The following is an 18,077-nucleotide window of genomic DNA, read 5'->3' on the forward strand; positions in this document are numbered from 1 at the left end:
CATTTTAGAGTCTTTAGATCACTTTCGCTCATTGGCATTAACATGAATTTAGTTAAAATCATTTGAAAAAGTACCTTAATTTACAATAGATCCTAGTTCTAATCGGTTCTGACGTATTTTAGCTTTATATAGTTGTCAAAATACTATATTTCTATCAATTTTTACAAAAAATACTAAAATTCCGACCAAAACAGAGCTTATGATTAAGAAAAAGCGCCAATAAACGATCAGAACACATCATATTTTTGAACTATGATGTTCATTTTACCTAAAAAACGTATTTATTTCAAATCTTATTTGAATTTGGACAAGCGATTGGGATTTAAGAAGATTTAAATTTAAAAAAAAAAGACGAATCTACGGTCTGGGTTATTTCGCTGCAAACATTTATACTTTATGATACCGCAAAATTTATTATTTTAATTTTTTTCGTCTTTTTATAATTCACAGACCTGATCATTATACGGAAATATGTCGTAATCAAGAAAATATCATACAGACGCTATAGTATTTTGAAGTTGCCTCAACTACACCGAGCGTCCATTTTTTTGAAGTTTTCAAACTCATCAGGTAAACTATTTCTTTCAGAGCATGTTAACCCAGTGACATCTCGTTTTCTAGACACCATTGGAGTACAAGACACTGGTATACCTTTAAAGGCTGATGGAGGATGCACTCGAACAAAACTACCACCTTTGACTTTTTTAATTGTGCATCTTTAGGCCAGTGCTGAGCACAAATTCGCATATAATCTGTAAGCACAAAGTTTGCATTTGGAAATTTTTTAATCCATAACTCGCGATCCTCGGATTTAAAGGGAAATCTATACATTGTGACATAAAAAATATCTTTTATTTTTGATTTGTAATTTGAGGAGCAACCATAAACGCAGCATTTATTAGGCATTTTACGAGTTTAACTATAATAGTTTAAGTCCAGCAATCAAAATCCTCATTGAAACTATACTTTTCCGTAAAAAAGTCGGTCTTCGCTTATTTTACGGAAAGTGAGCTGTCGCGGCCTAAAAGAAGGCCTTGCTTAGAAAGATTATTTTCACATATAACATGTTTTTTTTTAGGAATGATGTTAAATTTTATTTAATTTTTGCCGTTTTTTGATCGTCCTGAGTCACTGTGCAACGTAATCAAAATGAAAGTTATTTCTGGAAATGACTAACTTGAATAATTGTTGTCTGGAATAGACTAATTGAAATTAGTTCATTCTAGACATTAAAAGCTATTAATACAAAAACTTTAAATTAATATATAAACTTTTCTAAGATGTATAAACATTTTTATAGCGTATCTTTGGCAATCCGCATGTTGTGTGAGGAAAATTTTGTTAACAGGAAAATATATTTAAGCCATGCTAAAAAAGATTTTAGAGCACTTCGTATTAAACGCTGATAAACATTTTGGTGGTACATTTTGTATGTTTACAACATACACTATCTTCCTCACATATCAAAACCGCTATGTCATATTTACTTAAATCTTCATGACGTGTTTACTTAAATCTCCATGGAATAAAATTAAGGTAAGCTGTAAAGTAACTCAATTAAGGTAATGTATAGTAACTCAGTTAAGGTAATATGCTGTATATTAACTCAACTAAGGTAATGTATAGTAACTCAAGAATAAGTGAGATTCAGAAACCGTTCCCGTCCTCATCCCACCCCCCATATAAAATTTTTCATATCCACCTCATCCTTAACAAGTTTTTCCTCATCCCAATCCCATCCCCATCTAGTTTGTTCTCATTCCCACCTCATCCCCATCAATAAAGCAAATTTCACTAACCAGTAAACCGCATCCAAAAAACAAATCATATAAAAATAGCTTATAATTTAACCTTTTTTTTTGTTAATTCGTAAATTAAAATTATGTCCACAGTTCAATAATATTGTACGTATTGTTACCTATTCATTGTTCAAATCATGCAGAAATAGTGTTATATTTCAAGTCATGCAGAAATAGCTTTATAATGGTGGTTATATTTCGTTTTTCCTAATTATCACATTTAATATCTAGATTTTAAATGCGATTATTATATATAAATATCTTGGTAGTGGTAACAGCTGTTACCTCTAACGAGGTGATACCGCCTACCTTATTACAGTTACTGCGGTATCGCCTTTAATTTTTTTGCCATTTCCGTGGAGAGTACCGCGGTTGCCGTGGTATTACGGCAATTTACTTTACGGTGTCACTTTCTATTGGCTACCATACAAATACAGAATGGTAAATTTTTAGAGTTTCAGCATGCCATGAATGATAAAACTGGATTAATTAAAGTGTAATCAAATTAAAATTATGGAGTGATATTCTGGAAATAAAGCTTGGTGATAAATGTGGACACCATAATTGTAATTCCACATGGGGATATAAGATACTATAAAGATCAAGAGGAAATGAACAGAACAGGTTCTAATGCTATGAAAAACAAATTATGTTTTTTAGGATTTTATCAAGCATATATACAAATCTGTTCTACAGATTTTGATGTTTCAATAAGATTGAATTGTCTTTTTTTACAACTTTGCATTTATCTGGAAATAGAATAAACTTTAAATAAATTTTACACTTCTAGAAATGTATTTGATAAACGAACAAAACAAGTGTTGACATTGTTTTAAGTTTTTTGGATTCAAATCTGATTAAATAAGTTACCTGTTATGTTACTTATAATTTTTAATATACTTTTTTTTATCTATTTTAGCTGAATGGTTAATAATTTTATTTATAAGTATTGAAGTGTTTTTAATAATTTAATAACAAAAGTTACAAAAGAGAAAAACATTAATAAATAGCAGTTTTGGTTTTCTTTTCGGATTTAACTATAATAAATCAAGTTTTAATTTTTTTATTGAGTTAGGAACTATAAATATAATTGTTTATATAAAAAATGTTTGTGCAAAAGACCAATTACTGCAATTTGCTTTTTCTTAGCAGACGGTATCTTCATTAAAACGAGCATTGCCAAAAGGAAATATTGTAATTACTTAAGAGTTGCACGAAGAAGTAGTATAGAATATAGCGACGCATTATTAAAACATTAATTGTTTTGCCATTATACTTTCGGTTGGTTTTAATTACTTAAACCTATACTACTACTATATATACTATATATCTATACTACTGCTATATATACTAAATATCTATACTACTACTACTACTATATATACTATATATTTATACTACTACTACTATATATACTATATATCTATACTACTACTATATATACTACTAATAACCTAAAAAGTTTTTTTCGTAAATAAAGTATTTCGTTCAAATATTAATTGCGTTCACAAACGGTTTTTTTAAAGATTTAGTTTACACTATCAGAGTTTTTCCTTTTTGTAAAAAAAACTTATATAATATATGTTACCTCTAGTGGTAAAAAATACAGAATAAGAAAGTCTGGATCTGTACATCATGCCCGGTTTATGGCAAAAGAATTATACTTACTAAAATTTCTTAGCATTAATAGTTTTGTGAAAATTGAAAAAAAAAGAATGACATTCTTTTCAGCTGTATTTTATATTGAGTGGTTTATAAGGGCTGAAATTCCTGTATTTGTTCTATATCAGATGCCGTTTGTAGATTTTATGTGATTTGAAATTTTATATTACTTTTTTGCTTGTATGAAATATTTTTAGATTATATCATTATCTGAAACTTTTAAGACATCAAAGCTTCTCTTTGGAAGATGTCGAGATACTCAAAACTCAAATCTGACTGGGCGAAACTATTATTAAATCTTTGAAAAGACACACTTAGTACATAGACTCAACTATTATAGTGCTTTCTCTTGTTGACAAAAAAATATTAAAAACAGAGTCACATTGCAAATAAGCTGTATTTAACTCCAAACCCTTTAACTTAAGCTATAAAAAAAGGTAATTTCAGTATACTGAACATCTTTATGTTTACTAACGTTACTTCATTAAGTCTGACTCCAATTTTAAATGACCAGAGTTAGTTAATTTTTTTTTTAATGTTAAACCATTCAAATACAGAAGTATAATGGCTTAAGACTCCAGCTGAGACATGGGATCTAAATGATTAATACTTAGAAATGGAATAGTTTTTAAATAATCTTGAAGTAGTAAACAATTGCAGTAAGAGGACTATAAAACTAATTAAGGTAACTTTTTTTTTAATGTTTGTAATGCTTTCACAAGTTTGTAATTTATTTCACAAGCATACTTAATTTAAATATATTATTAAGTATATTTCCTAATATGGTTTGTTCATTAAAACACCCGAAAAAAAACCGCAGAGTATTGTTTTTTGTATCAAACAAATATAAAAGCGAAAGGTGAATTTAAAAAACTGATTAAGAAATGAACTCTTTTTTAAAAATAAAGTTTTAAACAATAACTAGTATTTTCAGAAAATAATTAAATTTACGGATTTCAAATCTTATAATCAAATAGGTATTGTACTAAACAGAATATAAATATAACACGAAAATTCTGTGCAAAAAAGGTCCAAAAAATGATCTTTAGGCTCGCTTAGGGAAGTCATTAAGTGGTCCAAGTAATATCTTTTCCTAGCTTATGCCTAGTATATGGCTCCCTATCATATGCCAATCTTGTCAATATAGCTGCTACGCCAATAAATAGAAAGTTTTTAAAATTAATAATAAACTAAAACGTCATTGTTATTTGTTTCATAATTTTTACTTTTTCGTAGATTTAAGTAAAATACTTTTTTGGATTTAATAGTCTGGAAAATGGCCTAAAATTTCTGTTATAAATACTCAAGTTTTAGTTTTTACGTCAACAAACATTTTAATTACCTTTTGATCTACTGATCTTTTGTAATTATAGTTTGTTTAAAGTTACATTGAGGTATAGTTTATAGTTATACCGGTATACTTTCAGGAAATTTGTAAAATTTTTATTAGCGTCACAATTTAATACGTTAAAATTAAAATCACCAACAAAATGTATTTACGACGAATGTCTTTGTTTGTAATTAAGCTTCTAAATTATTTAGGAAATCTATTAATATAGTCAGAAGGTGGTCTGTATATATCGTGCACAAATACATGTTTTCAAGTATTAGTTATAACCACAAACACTATAATTAGTCAATAAACAAAAATCGAGTTGTACACAAGGATTCATACTCCTCGTGTGCAGTCTAAAAGAGGATTTCGTGTGAATAAGTAAATTAGTTCATTTTTTGTATGTAAACACGTAGTTTTTTGTGCAAAGATTAGTTTTGCACAGGCATTTTTACATGCGTCTGTTTTATAATAAAGGCATCTAATTGTAAAAATGTGTTTATACAATTGGATGCCTTCGTCATTTTCTTTTGTTTTTCTAAATTATACACACTGGTCTCGATTGAACTGGTGGTTGGTAGACCATAAACTTTTGAACAGACATGGCGCGGCGCAGAGGTTATAGTTTTGGTTCAGAACCAGGAGGCTCGTGGTTTGACGCCGGCTTTAGCCCAATAAGCGATATTGATAGAAAAGATGCGTAAACTTCCTGGTTTACGCATCTTTTTAAATACTCCTCCGTGTTAAATACTCTTTCGTGCTTCTCTGTGATAAGACAGATATGTCTTTTTGGAGCACCTTAATAACTAAAAAATAATAATCTAAAATACAAAATTGCGTTTTAAAAAGTCCCATTATCGGCATGTACTTGTTAGTGTGTTTATGTTATATGGACTTATTTTAAAATTCATTTCTAAATGAAGCTGGCATCTTTAATTTATAGTCGGTCAAGTATTTTACTCTTTCTATAAAGAAGATTTTAAGAAAATAACGAAAGAACCTTAGCTATTTTTATATATTGTAAGTTAAAAAATACACAATGAAGTTATGTTTTTCCAAAGGTTCGCTCATAAAACTAAAAACGTTTATTAATTTATGTGTGTTGGTCAGTGCCGTGGCTAGTGGGTTAGAGGGTTCCCTCCTCTAAGTACCACCAATAAAAAAACCTGTTATTAGGGTGCCAACTTCTTAAGAAATTTTCCACGAGGCATTGCTAAAAGAAAGTGAAAAAAAAACGCTCCATATATTCCCAAAAAAGCCCCCAAATCTTGCTGGTCACCCCCTTTCCCTTCCTCAAAGTCTAGCCACGGCTCTGGTTTTGATACGAAATATTTAAGCAATGAATAAAAAAAATTTTGGTTAAAGCACGTTTTAATTTTGAATTTGTGTTAAAACCTTGCGAAATTATCTAGACGTTTTGGCGCTTTATCGAAAATGTTATTATTAACACGAAAAATTAATATTTAAAATTTGCTTTTCGAGAAAAAAATGTTTTCCATTCAATAAAATTCATAATTTTTTATAAAAAATTTCTAGAGTGCGATCTGTTTTGTATTAACTTAGAATGAACGGAATTTCAACTGCCATTCTTTCGTATCGTAACTTAATAAAATCATCACCGATACAACTGACAACAAATGACTTCTAACGATTGTTAATAAACTTTTTTTTAAATATTAAAAAAATGTTCATATTTTAAGGCAATTTGAATAATTGACACAAATGAAACTACTGGCTGTTTGAATAACGATAATCCTATTTTAAATAACGTTCTTTGGTAAGAAATAAAAACAGTTTTTCCGGGCTTTCAGAGTTGTATCTAAATAAGACCAATCGCTCTTAATCTGGCCTTTTAAATTGTATAAACTTACCTCGTACACCCTAAAAAAGAGAAACACATGACATTTAATACGAAAACATGCGAACAATTTCCCACTTCTTCAGCCAATATATAATGCGCGATAGCCACACATGGTTTTACTGAACCAACACATGGTTTTACTGAACTTACTACTTAACTAATTTTAGTTTGGCTAATTTCTTATCTTCCACAAGCAATAAACTCATTTCCTACAAGTTATCAGCACAACAGTATTTTTGTTGCTGTGGTATAAGCTCATTTCTTAAGAAATCCTCCTTAATAATTGCACGGTAACGTAAGTTAAATGGATTTATTGAACTAACAATTTAATACCTAATACAAAAATAGAATAGTTTCATCAGAGGTGAACGGTGAACCACTAAGGAAAATAATTGGATTATTTTGACACCACGCATTTAACTTACGTTGCATCACTTATGTTACCGTGCAAGTATTAAGATTTCTGTTTTAATTTAATTGTCAGAATCAAAAAAGTTTTATTTATTCTCCTGACCGGAACAGCTTTCGAACGAAATTTCTAAAAGATTAGTTATAGATTTCAATAAGAAAATTTTTTGATAAAGTTGTTGCTCGTGTAATGTAGGTTAAAAATGGAACACGCCACACGCTTTTTTAAGGGTTCACCAATTTAATCTACAATTATCAATTTTTTTTATCTTTCAATTCCCATATGTATTTTGATAGCATAGCTGCATAAAACCATGCTACCATATCTCATATCGGAATTGAAAGATAAAAAAGTTGATGATTTTTATATTGTCCATCTTTATTACGCAATTTTTTAAAGTATTACGCATATAGTTATACCTCAAAAAAAAAATGTTTTAAAACAAAAAAATATATATATTATGTTTACAAAAAAATTTTAAAATAATCAAAAATGCATAACAAAAATGTTTGTTAAATAAAAAGTTGGAATTGATTACTTAATGTAGGTATGAAAATAAGTTTCGCTTAAAAATGCTATAAAAATAAGTGGAATAAAAATTGATAATAAAAAATTCTCCTTTAAAACACTAATTTAAAAAAGCAGAAGCAAACACTTCCTTTGAATTCTTTTAAAATAGCGTCAACATATTCCACAAACGTGTACAATATTACAGTAGTTTAGACATATATGGGTTCATGTAATTTAATTTTTGGTATAAATTAAAGTTTATTTTTAATAAGGGCATTCATTTAATAATTTAATAAGGGCATTCATTTCTAATGAACCTTAAGTTGATGAAACACCGTGTAAAATGAAAAGATTTGATAAACGTTTTTTTACTAATATACACGTATATGTATATGTGTAAGTGTATATGTATATATATAAATATATATATATATATATATATATATATATATATATATATATATATATATATATATATATATATATATATATATATATATATATATATATATATATATATATATATATATATATATACACACACAACACCTATAGTATCACTTACGGGGACAGATTTTACAAAAAAGCGAACACTTACGGGGACATTAGCATTATCGGGGACACTTTAGTGTACCTGTAAATTTTTTGTCCCCGTATGCATTACTTTTTTTGTAAAAAAAACGTCCCCATAAGCAACTTTCATAGAGAACGAAAAGTTCATACTATTTATTAAGTACATCTACTATCAAATAGTCTGACTCGCAGCAGAGTGCTACTACATCGAATGAAGGTTTGGTTTGGGTCAGCATCAAGGTCAGGCTTAGTGTTAGGATTACGGCAAGGTTTAAATTTGGTTATATAACTATAATAAATCGTTTTTGTATATAGATGAAAATAAAAATGAAACATAACATATAATCAATAAATAAAAATAAGAAAAGTAAATATAAAAGACATATTTCTATAGCAAAAAAATAAATTTAAATGTATAAACAAGAATACAAGTATGATAAAAATTAAAGAATAACTATATTTATGATGAAAATAGTATAGAAAAAGAAAAAATAAGACTAGGAGTGTATATATATATATGAAGAGTACAAAAAAACGGCAGAGCCACATTTAAAAAGTTTTGAGAAAGTATAAATTAATCATTTGTAAAAGTCTTTGCATAAAGTTAGGAAAAAAAAAATTTAAATTAAAGTTACAAATATTTTATCAAAAATGTAAACTAAAAAAGAAAAATTAATCTAAGTAAATTAAAAATAATTTTTTTTAATTTACTTCTATGCTTTATATGAAAATTTTTATAAATGATTAATATATACTTTCTCAAAACTTTTAAAATGTGACTGCCGTTTTTTCCCGTGTACTCTTTATATATATATATTTTTTTTTTCGTAAGTTTTTGTTTACATTTGACGTAATATATATAAATTACATATTTTTTTCAAATACAAACAAGGCTTCTAAAAGAAGATCAAATGATCTTATCGTCAGAAGCCTTTTACAAAACAGAGTACATAAAGTATTATAAAAACGCCTTTTTTCAAAAAGAGAACGTAAAAAATTAACATAAAAATATTAAAACAGTACTTAGATAAATAGAAACAAATTTCAACAAGTATAAAACAAAGATTGAACATACATTTCAAAAGTATTATATATCATAAGACAAATTAAAAATATTCTAAGATATTTTCAATAGAGAGAATGAGATCTTTTAATTTAATTTTAAAAACAGAATAAGTTAGGGGTAAGCCGAAGTTTGGCAAAATAATTTTGTTCCAGAGATAAGCTGCACGATAAGTGATACAGAATTGATTGAACTTTGTTCGACAGAGTGGTTTATTTAAATAGTTATTATTCCTCATGTTAAACTTGCTTAAAGGTTTCAAAATAAAAAGGTCTTTAAAAATTAAAGGAGATAAATCATACTTCCACATATAAACAAAAGATAAATTTTTATATACGTTTAGTTTATAAACATTGAGGATTTTCATTTGATTGAAAAATATTGAGGAATTTGAGAACCGATCCGCTATATATATATATATATATATATATATATATATATATATATATATATATATATATATATATATATATATATATATATATATATATATATATATATATATATATATATGATCGATATATATATATATATATATATATATATATATATATGTATATATATATATATCTATATATATATATATATATCTATATATATATATATATATATATCTATATATATATATATATATATATATATATATATATATATATATATATATATATATATATATATATATATATATATATATATATATATATATATATATCGATCATATATATATCGATCATATATATATATAGATATATATATATATATATATATATATATATATATATATATATATACACCATGTAACAACATTTTTGTTTATGTTAATTTTTTAATGTTTCTTACATAATTTTTGTATGCTGATTTCAGTGGTACCATTGGTTTTTCTCTATCATCAAGATTTCCTGAGAAAAAGCATAAAGTATATTTCGGAGTTTTCGTATATGTGTAATGCAATTAAAACATTATATATATATGCTGATTTTAACTATATTCGTGTGTTTATTTTCAGTTTAACTAATTACAACTGTTACATGAAGTGGTGAATATGTCTAGTAGATCCTGCAAGCTTTGTCCTGACTCATTCTGTTATGTTTGTGGTTACTATATTAGTCCAACACAAGCTAAACATAAGATTGTCAGTGGTACAAAATTCTTTACTGCATATCATGCTTATTTTGGCATGGCTATGGGAGATCAGGACAAATCGTGGGCACCACACTACAGTTGTGGTAGCTGCAGATCAACTCTGGAAGGATGGCTGCGTGGAATCCGAAAGTCAATGCCCTTTGCGATTCCGAGAATATGGAGAGAACCGACGAACCATCATGATGACTGCTTTTTCTGCATTGTTGACATTTCAAAGTATAAAAAACCGAAAGATAGGCTGACTCTAGTTTATCCAAGTACACCATCTTCTATTGGACCAGTTCCACACAGTGATGAATTGCCTGTTCCTACTCCACCTCAATCCGAAGAAGCAGCTGCATATCATTCTGAAGTAGACTCACCGGATGAACTCAATGATGACTGTGATTTCAGGGAACCGAATGATTCACCTCATTTCCCTATCCAACAAGAACTTGATGACTTAGTACGAGATTTAGGTCTCACTAAATCAAATGCAGAACTTCTGACATCACGTTTGAAAGAATGGAATTTATTAGATCCAAGCTGCAGAACCTCGAAATACCGAAAAAGACATGAAACATTCGCATACTTTTATGTAGTATCAGAATCACTGTGCTATTGTCATGACGTTCGTGGTCTTTTCAATGACATTGGCATTGTTCACAATCCTGAAGAGTGGAGATTATTCATTGACAGCTCAACAAGAAGTCTAAAGGCAGTTTTGCTCCATAACGGAAACCGATTTCCTTCGATTCCAGTAGCTCATTCCGTTCATCTAAAGGAAGACTATAAGAACGTGAAGTTGTTGCTTGAGAAAATCAACTACGACAGTTACAAGTGGGATGTATGTGGAGACTTTAAGATGCTAGCATTTCTTCTCGGTCTGCAAGGAGGATACACAAAGTACTCGTGTTTTCTTTGTTTATGGGATAGCAGGGCTGCAAACCAGCACTTCACAAGACGTGAGTGGCCAGTGAGAGAACATTTACAGCCTGGTTTGCACAATGTTATTAATCAATCTCTGATACCTGTTGAAAAGATCTTACTACCACCCCTTCACATTAAACTTGCTCTTATCAAACAATTTGTCAAAGCATTAAACCCAGATAGTGCAGCATTCCAGCATATTCGGCAGATGTTTCCAAAGGTGTCAGATGCAAAAATTTCAGCAGGTATATTCGTTGGTCCACAGATTAAAGTTATGTTGGCATGTAAGGAGCTTGAGGACAAAATGTCTGCTGTTGAAAAAGAAGCATGGACTGCATTTAGACATGTTGTTCATAGCTTTTTAGGCAACAATAAGAGTGATAACTACAAAGAGATAGTGGAAAACTTAATTGTACGGTACGCAGATATGAAATGCAGAATGTCAATAAAGCTGCATTACCTGCATTCACACTTGGAATTTTTCAGACCAAATTTGGGTGATGTGAGTGAAGAGCACGGGGAACGTTTCCATCAGGATATTCTTGCAATGGAGAAAAGATACCAGGGCAGATGGGATGCAGCTATGATGGGTGACTACATCTGGTGTTTGATACGCGATGACGAGAAACTTCATAAAAGAAAACCTCGTTCTACTGTTCACTTTTAGTGTTTTTTGAGATTGTGAGAGACTGTTACAATACAATATAATGTAACATTATGTAATATATGTAAGAAACATGATGTAACATGAAGTTTTGTAACATAACATAACACTTTTGAATTAGTAAATGTTTTATATTGACTAAAGTAGAATCTAATGCAAAACGATTTATATTAATTATATGTTTAATTGATTTTTTTTTTTTTACGACCAAACGATTGATGCAATAAAAAATCCAATGTCATATTCAGACTCAGCATACTCAAATTAATTAAGAAACATCAAAAAACTTTGATAAACAGAAATTTTTTTTTTTTTTGTTACATTGTGTATATATATAAACTTCTTTCTATTCAACAATCCAAACAACATGAGTGCGACAATTGCGCATTTTTTCAAGCGGAAACCATATATTGAACCATGTATTAAACCATATATTAAAATATATATTGAACCATGTATGGATAACCATATATTGAAAAGCTGTTCACTAGACGCTTATGGTACATATATGTACCATAGGCGTCAAGTGAAGAAGTCTTTAATTATAATAATATGATTTAAAAATTATTTTTTTTATGTGCTATTTTAATTCTGACGCCCTTCAAGTTTAATATATATATGTATATATATATATATATATATATATATATATATATATATATATATATATATATATATATATATATATATATCAAGTATTTGATATATATATATATATAATATATATATAATATATATATATATAATATATATATATATATATATATATATATATATATATATATATATATATATATATATATATATATATATATATATATATATATATATTAGAGACTGGCCAACCGTCCTATGTGATCATTTTATTCGTTAATATCGATTATTTCGATTAATGATCAAAAAAAAAACCAAACGATTAAAAAGTTAATTAGAGCGAGTTTTCTATAAACGATCGCGCACAAGAGAGCTAAATGATTAAAACGATTAATATTCATGAAATTTGATTTTTAATCGATTTGATTTTTTTAATTAAGGTAGCTGCAATAACTCGATTAAATTATTGTTCAGTTTACTTTTGGCTGTTGAAGTGGTTGTGCTGTAAAAAGTGAGAAGAAAATGCCGTCTTTGATTTGGCAATATTTCAGGTAAGATTTTTGTTAAAGTATAATAAAAAAAATAAAGTGTATTTAATAATTTTTAATGATTTTTATCCTCATTCCACAAAATGTAAATGTAATACTTTTCTTTAAAGAAAATTAAATAATATTTAATGGTTTTGCCTTTTTCCACACAATGTAAATTAAGATTTTTCTTTAACAAAATAAATAATTCCATAATATTTTATATCTTAAGTTATTAATGAAAAAGCTTTTAAAGGCAATTTTTAATGTAACACAATAATGCGTATTGACTCTCCTTTGTAAGTACAATATTAGAGATGGGCCGATTCCGATTCTCCCGATTCCACCGATTCTCAAGAAATCGTAAGAATCGCGATTCTCAACATTTTTTAACGATTCCGATTCTTTTTTAAAAGACTTTTTAACGACTTCACTTCTTTTATTATTACTCCCTTGATAATTTAAATTAATATATACACTCTTTGCCGTTGAGATTTTTTTTGTTTAATTTACGTTAAATCTTCACTTTCGCATTTAATATCATCGTTGAAGTTAAGTAAATGTGAAGGAAAACCTTAAAAACAGTAAACGTTGAAAATAAAAGTAAAAGTTTATACTCTAAATTTCAATTGATTTATTTTTTTCGATTTTAATCAATTTACCGACGGTAAGTATTATCATAAAAATCTTATTTGCTTGTTTTTTTATAATAATTATTACTGTTAGTATTATTGTATTGTATTATTATAAATGCTGTTTTAATTTCAGAATATAAACATATATATATATATATATATATATATATATATATATATATATATATATATATATATATATATATATATATATATATATATATATATATATATGTATATATATATATATATTTAAACAACTTTAAAAAGTATTCTACACAATAGAGTGCTCAATGTTCTTAAAAGAACAGAGCAATTATATATTAGTAGAAAATCACTTAACAAAAATTTTTTCCATTTAACTCTGTGTTTCATCAACAAAGATTCATCAGAAAATCTTTTTCTTTTTTCATTTTCTGATGAATCTTTGTTGATGAAACACAGTGTTAAATGGAAAAAATTTTTGTTAAGTGATTTTCTACTAATATATATATATATATATATATATATATATATATATATATATATATATATATATATATATATATATATATATATATATATATAGAGTCATTATCATGCCGAAACGTAAAAAAAGCAAGGTATGGGACTATTTTGTGATCAATTCAAATGACACTAACTCTGCAATATGCAACTTTTGCAAAACTGTTATATCCAGGGGTGGTGGCAGAGTTTGTCAGTCATACACAACATCGAACATGCTAAAGCATTGAACATGCTAAAGCATTAAAGACCTTTCATAAATCTGAAATCAAAAATCAGAAACATGATAAAGCTAGCGTTATCGATTTTAATATATGCAAGGATAGCTCTACCGCAGGACCATCTTGTAAATCCAGTCCTATCCCTGCTTTTGAAACTCCTATGCCAAGGGAACCTCAATCTACTACACTCGCATCCGCATTCACAAGTCTCAACCCTAAGTCTGAGGATGCGGAGATCAATACTAGAAGCTCTTCTTCCACAATTAGTTTTATAAAAATTAAGCCTAGATCTTCATCTACTAAACAACCAACTATACACCAAGTGTTTGCAAAGACCAGGCCTCTCACATCTACAGATCCGAAGGCAATAAAAATTACAAGGCTTATTGCTAAAATGATATGCACAGATAACCAACCTGTTAGTATAGTAGAAAATCCCGGTTTCAAGAGGTTACTACAGTTTTTGGAGCCAAGGTATACGATACCAAGCAGAAAATACTTCTCGACTATTGAAATTCCTAGCAATTATCAGAAGGTATCAAGTAAAATTCAGTTCTTGGCAAAAAAAGCTAATCATGATAGTATAAATACCGACATGTGGAGCCAACTGAATAAGATTGGTTGCGGTGTGGTACCTTTTCCTTATGAGTCCCACACCGCAACCAATCTTGTTAACTTTATGAATGAATCATTTGAGCGTTGGGGACTACTTGAAAAACTCAATGTAGTAGTAAGAGATAATGCCAGAAATATTGTTTCTGCTATGGAAGTCGGGAAGTTTACAAATATTCCTTGTCTAGCCCATACACTTCAGTTGGTTGTGAAAGACGGCTGCCTCAACAATGAACGCATATCTTTACTAACTGCTACCTGTAGAAGAATAGTAGGACACTTTAAACATTCTGTTAAGTCATACAAACTTTTGAGACAATCTCAGGAAATTCTGGGACTACCTAAACACAGCATTATTCAAGATGAGCCAACTAGATGGAATAGCACCTTCCACATGCTGAATCTTTTAATTGAACAAAAAGATGCGATTCTGTTGGTAACGCCACATTTCCCAAAAGCTACTCGACAAAACAAGGAGTTGTCAACCGGAGGATGAGATAATTTGGTTCCTCTCGTTGCTGCTTTAAAAGTGTTTGAAGAGGTCACGTTTACTGCAAGTTCATCGAAAGTGACCACATCAGAAGTTATCCCAATAATAAATGCAGTTAACATGTCAATTGATCGCATCAAGGACTACGGAAATTTTAAAGAATCTCTGTGTCAATCTTTGCATCGACGTTACGGAGACTGCGAGAACGAACCTATATATGCTTTTGCAACAATACTAGATCCCAGATTTAAAAATAAGATTTTTAGGAGCAGGATGATGGCTGAGAAAGCTGTTACTTTATTAATTGGCGAGTTAAATGCATTGGACATAGACGAGGGTCATGAAATTAAAGCTGCTGAAAATCAAGAACCTACCACACCTGCTCCAGGTGCTGTCTGGTCATTATATAACCAATTAATCAACACAAATTCTGTAGTAAGTATTTTGCTTCTATATTAGTATTATACTTTAAATATTCCAATCCTATAAATTATTTTAATGTTTTAGATTTATACTGCGCATTGCACAATCTTAGACGAAGTAGCAGTGTACTTGAAAGAACCTCTACTTGCAAGTCACGAGGACGTCTCTGAATACTGGAGGAAATCTAAATTTCTTAACATGAAAAAACTAGCACAGAAATATTTAGGGACGCCTCTATGTACAGTGTTTTCGGAGCGGTTGTTTAGTACTGCGGGTCTTATCTGCGACCGGAAAAAAAGCCGGTTAGCTCCGGACCGAGTGCAAATGCTTGTGTTTTTGAACAAGAACCTCCCGTTTCTTAACTATCAGTACTAACGGTACTAATATCATATGTAAAAGCTGATTGAAAAGACAACATTCTGTGTATCTGATCACTTTTACCATTACTTATGACTATATTATTTGTTTCTTAACAATAATAAGTTCCATATAAACATATGTATTGTTTAATATGTTACTTGTTTAGTTGCTATTATTTCACAGGGCCGACGACACGGTTTTCAAAATAGAGGCGGAACACTCCCTTATTTCGAAAAAAAAAGTCTATTTATAGGTCAATTTTTTTAAAAAAGGGCATGTCCCTGGGCCTTGGTGTCTTTGGTCCTGTTTCACCTGTACCAATATAACTAAATTTGGTGTTTTCACTTTTAAAATCTGCATAAGTATTAAATTAACATGATACAACGGTTAAATTATTAATTTAACTACCAGTTTTAAATAAAACAATAAGAATCGCAAATGAACCGGAATCGGTAAAGAATCGGAATCGTAACAGAGAATCGGAATCGAAATTGGAATCGGTATTTTTCGGAATCGGCCCATCTCTATACAATATCTTTAAACATTACAACAAAATTAGTGACAAAAAGTTAAAAAACTAATTATTTACTACCTATAAAGTGCATAAAGTGATTCATAAATAGTTAAAGATTGTTGGACAACAGAAGGTAATTGCATAGAATGAATGATAACGGCCTCATACCATGTGTAGACCCCTGACCCCCCAGCCCTCTGCCCGTCCTCTGGATCTAACATCAACAACTCAAGTAATTACTAGGTCTGCATATGTTTTGCCACAGACAAATATAGTAATTTTTGTGTTTTTAGGTGATAGAACACGATGTGATACATGCCATGAGAAAGGTCTATCTGTGTATTTCTCTTACAAAAGTGGATCAACATCTACCATGCTATTCCATCTTAGAATCAAACACCCAGAACAAAATGATGAATTGGAAGACTTAAAGAAGAAAAGTTTGGAGGATAAAATACGATACTTATCACAAAAAACAGGAAGTTGTTTGGACTCAAAAAAGTCATCTGTAAAGTATGGATACAAAAGTCCTCGCCAACAAGAAATTGATGTCTATCACAAGATTTCTTGTACGCTTGAACCTACCACCATATATTGTGGATACTGATGCATGGAAAGATTTTCTTTTTGACATCCATCCTGAGGCGAACACAAAGTGCAGCAGTACTTTAACAAAGTATAAGGTACCTCTACTTCATAATTGTCTTCGTGATGCCATGAAGAAAAAACTTGAGAATGATTTAAATGGCGAGGCAGTTACACTAACAACAGATCACTGGACATCGAAGCCTGGAGACTCATTTCAATGCTTCACAATACATTACATTTGTCCGATGTGGAGGTTGTATTCATACACACTTAAAGTTGCCAAGTTCAAAGGCAAGCATACTGGTGTAAACATTGGCAAAAAAATTGATAAACTGATTTACCTGGGCTTCCCTGTTCTCAAAACTTCAGATCAGATTTTTTGTGTTGTGGATTGTGCAGCATACATGAGGTCAGGTTTGAGCAATGCAAAATTTGTCAAGAGCTTAGACAGTGGAAGCCTTCAATGCATTGATCACAAGCTTAATAATATTCTTCAAGTAGCTGTTGAAGCAGACCCAACACTTAAAGCAGCTATCCAAAAACTAAACAAATTCACCACTAGATTATCACATTCTGCACCATGTCAAGCCCTTCTCTCTGAGGTGTGCCAAGACACACAACTCACCTACAAAGTTATACCCAAGCCATGCAAAATGAGGTGGAATTCACACTGCATTATGATT

At 29.4% G+C, this 18,077-nt stretch overlaps 1 protein-coding gene across 1 annotated transcript; it reads left to right on the top strand.

Moving 5' to 3' along the window:
• The first annotated feature begins 14,260 nt into the window (after positions 1–14,260).
• On the top strand, positions 14,261–15,515 carry LOC136078806 (zinc finger BED domain-containing protein 6-like). The gene is made up of 2 exons (XM_065794617.1): positions 14,261–14,374; positions 14,466–15,515. Exons 1-2 carry the CDS (start codon positions 14,261–14,263, stop codon positions 15,513–15,515), a joined length of 1,164 nt encoding a protein of 387 aa, XP_065650689.1.
• Positions 15,516–18,077: the final 2,562 nt, after the last annotated feature.

Source organism: Hydra vulgaris, chromosome 03 (genome assembly GCF_038396675.1).
Source record: "Hydra vulgaris chromosome 03, alternate assembly HydraT2T_AEP".
Classification (NCBI taxonomy): domain Eukaryota; kingdom Metazoa; phylum Cnidaria; class Hydrozoa; order Anthoathecata; family Hydridae; genus Hydra; species Hydra vulgaris.

Bases quoted from the DNA above. Each gene is read 5' to 3' on its own strand.
- LOC136078806 (XM_065794617.1), top strand. From the start codon at position 14,261: ATGCCGAAACGTAAAAAAAGCAAGGTATGGGACTATTTTGTGATCAAT. The intron at 14,375-14,465 runs GTTTGTCAGTCA...ATCAAAAATCAG, and splicing joins TATCCAGGGGTGGTGGCAGA to AAACATGATAAAGCTAGCGT.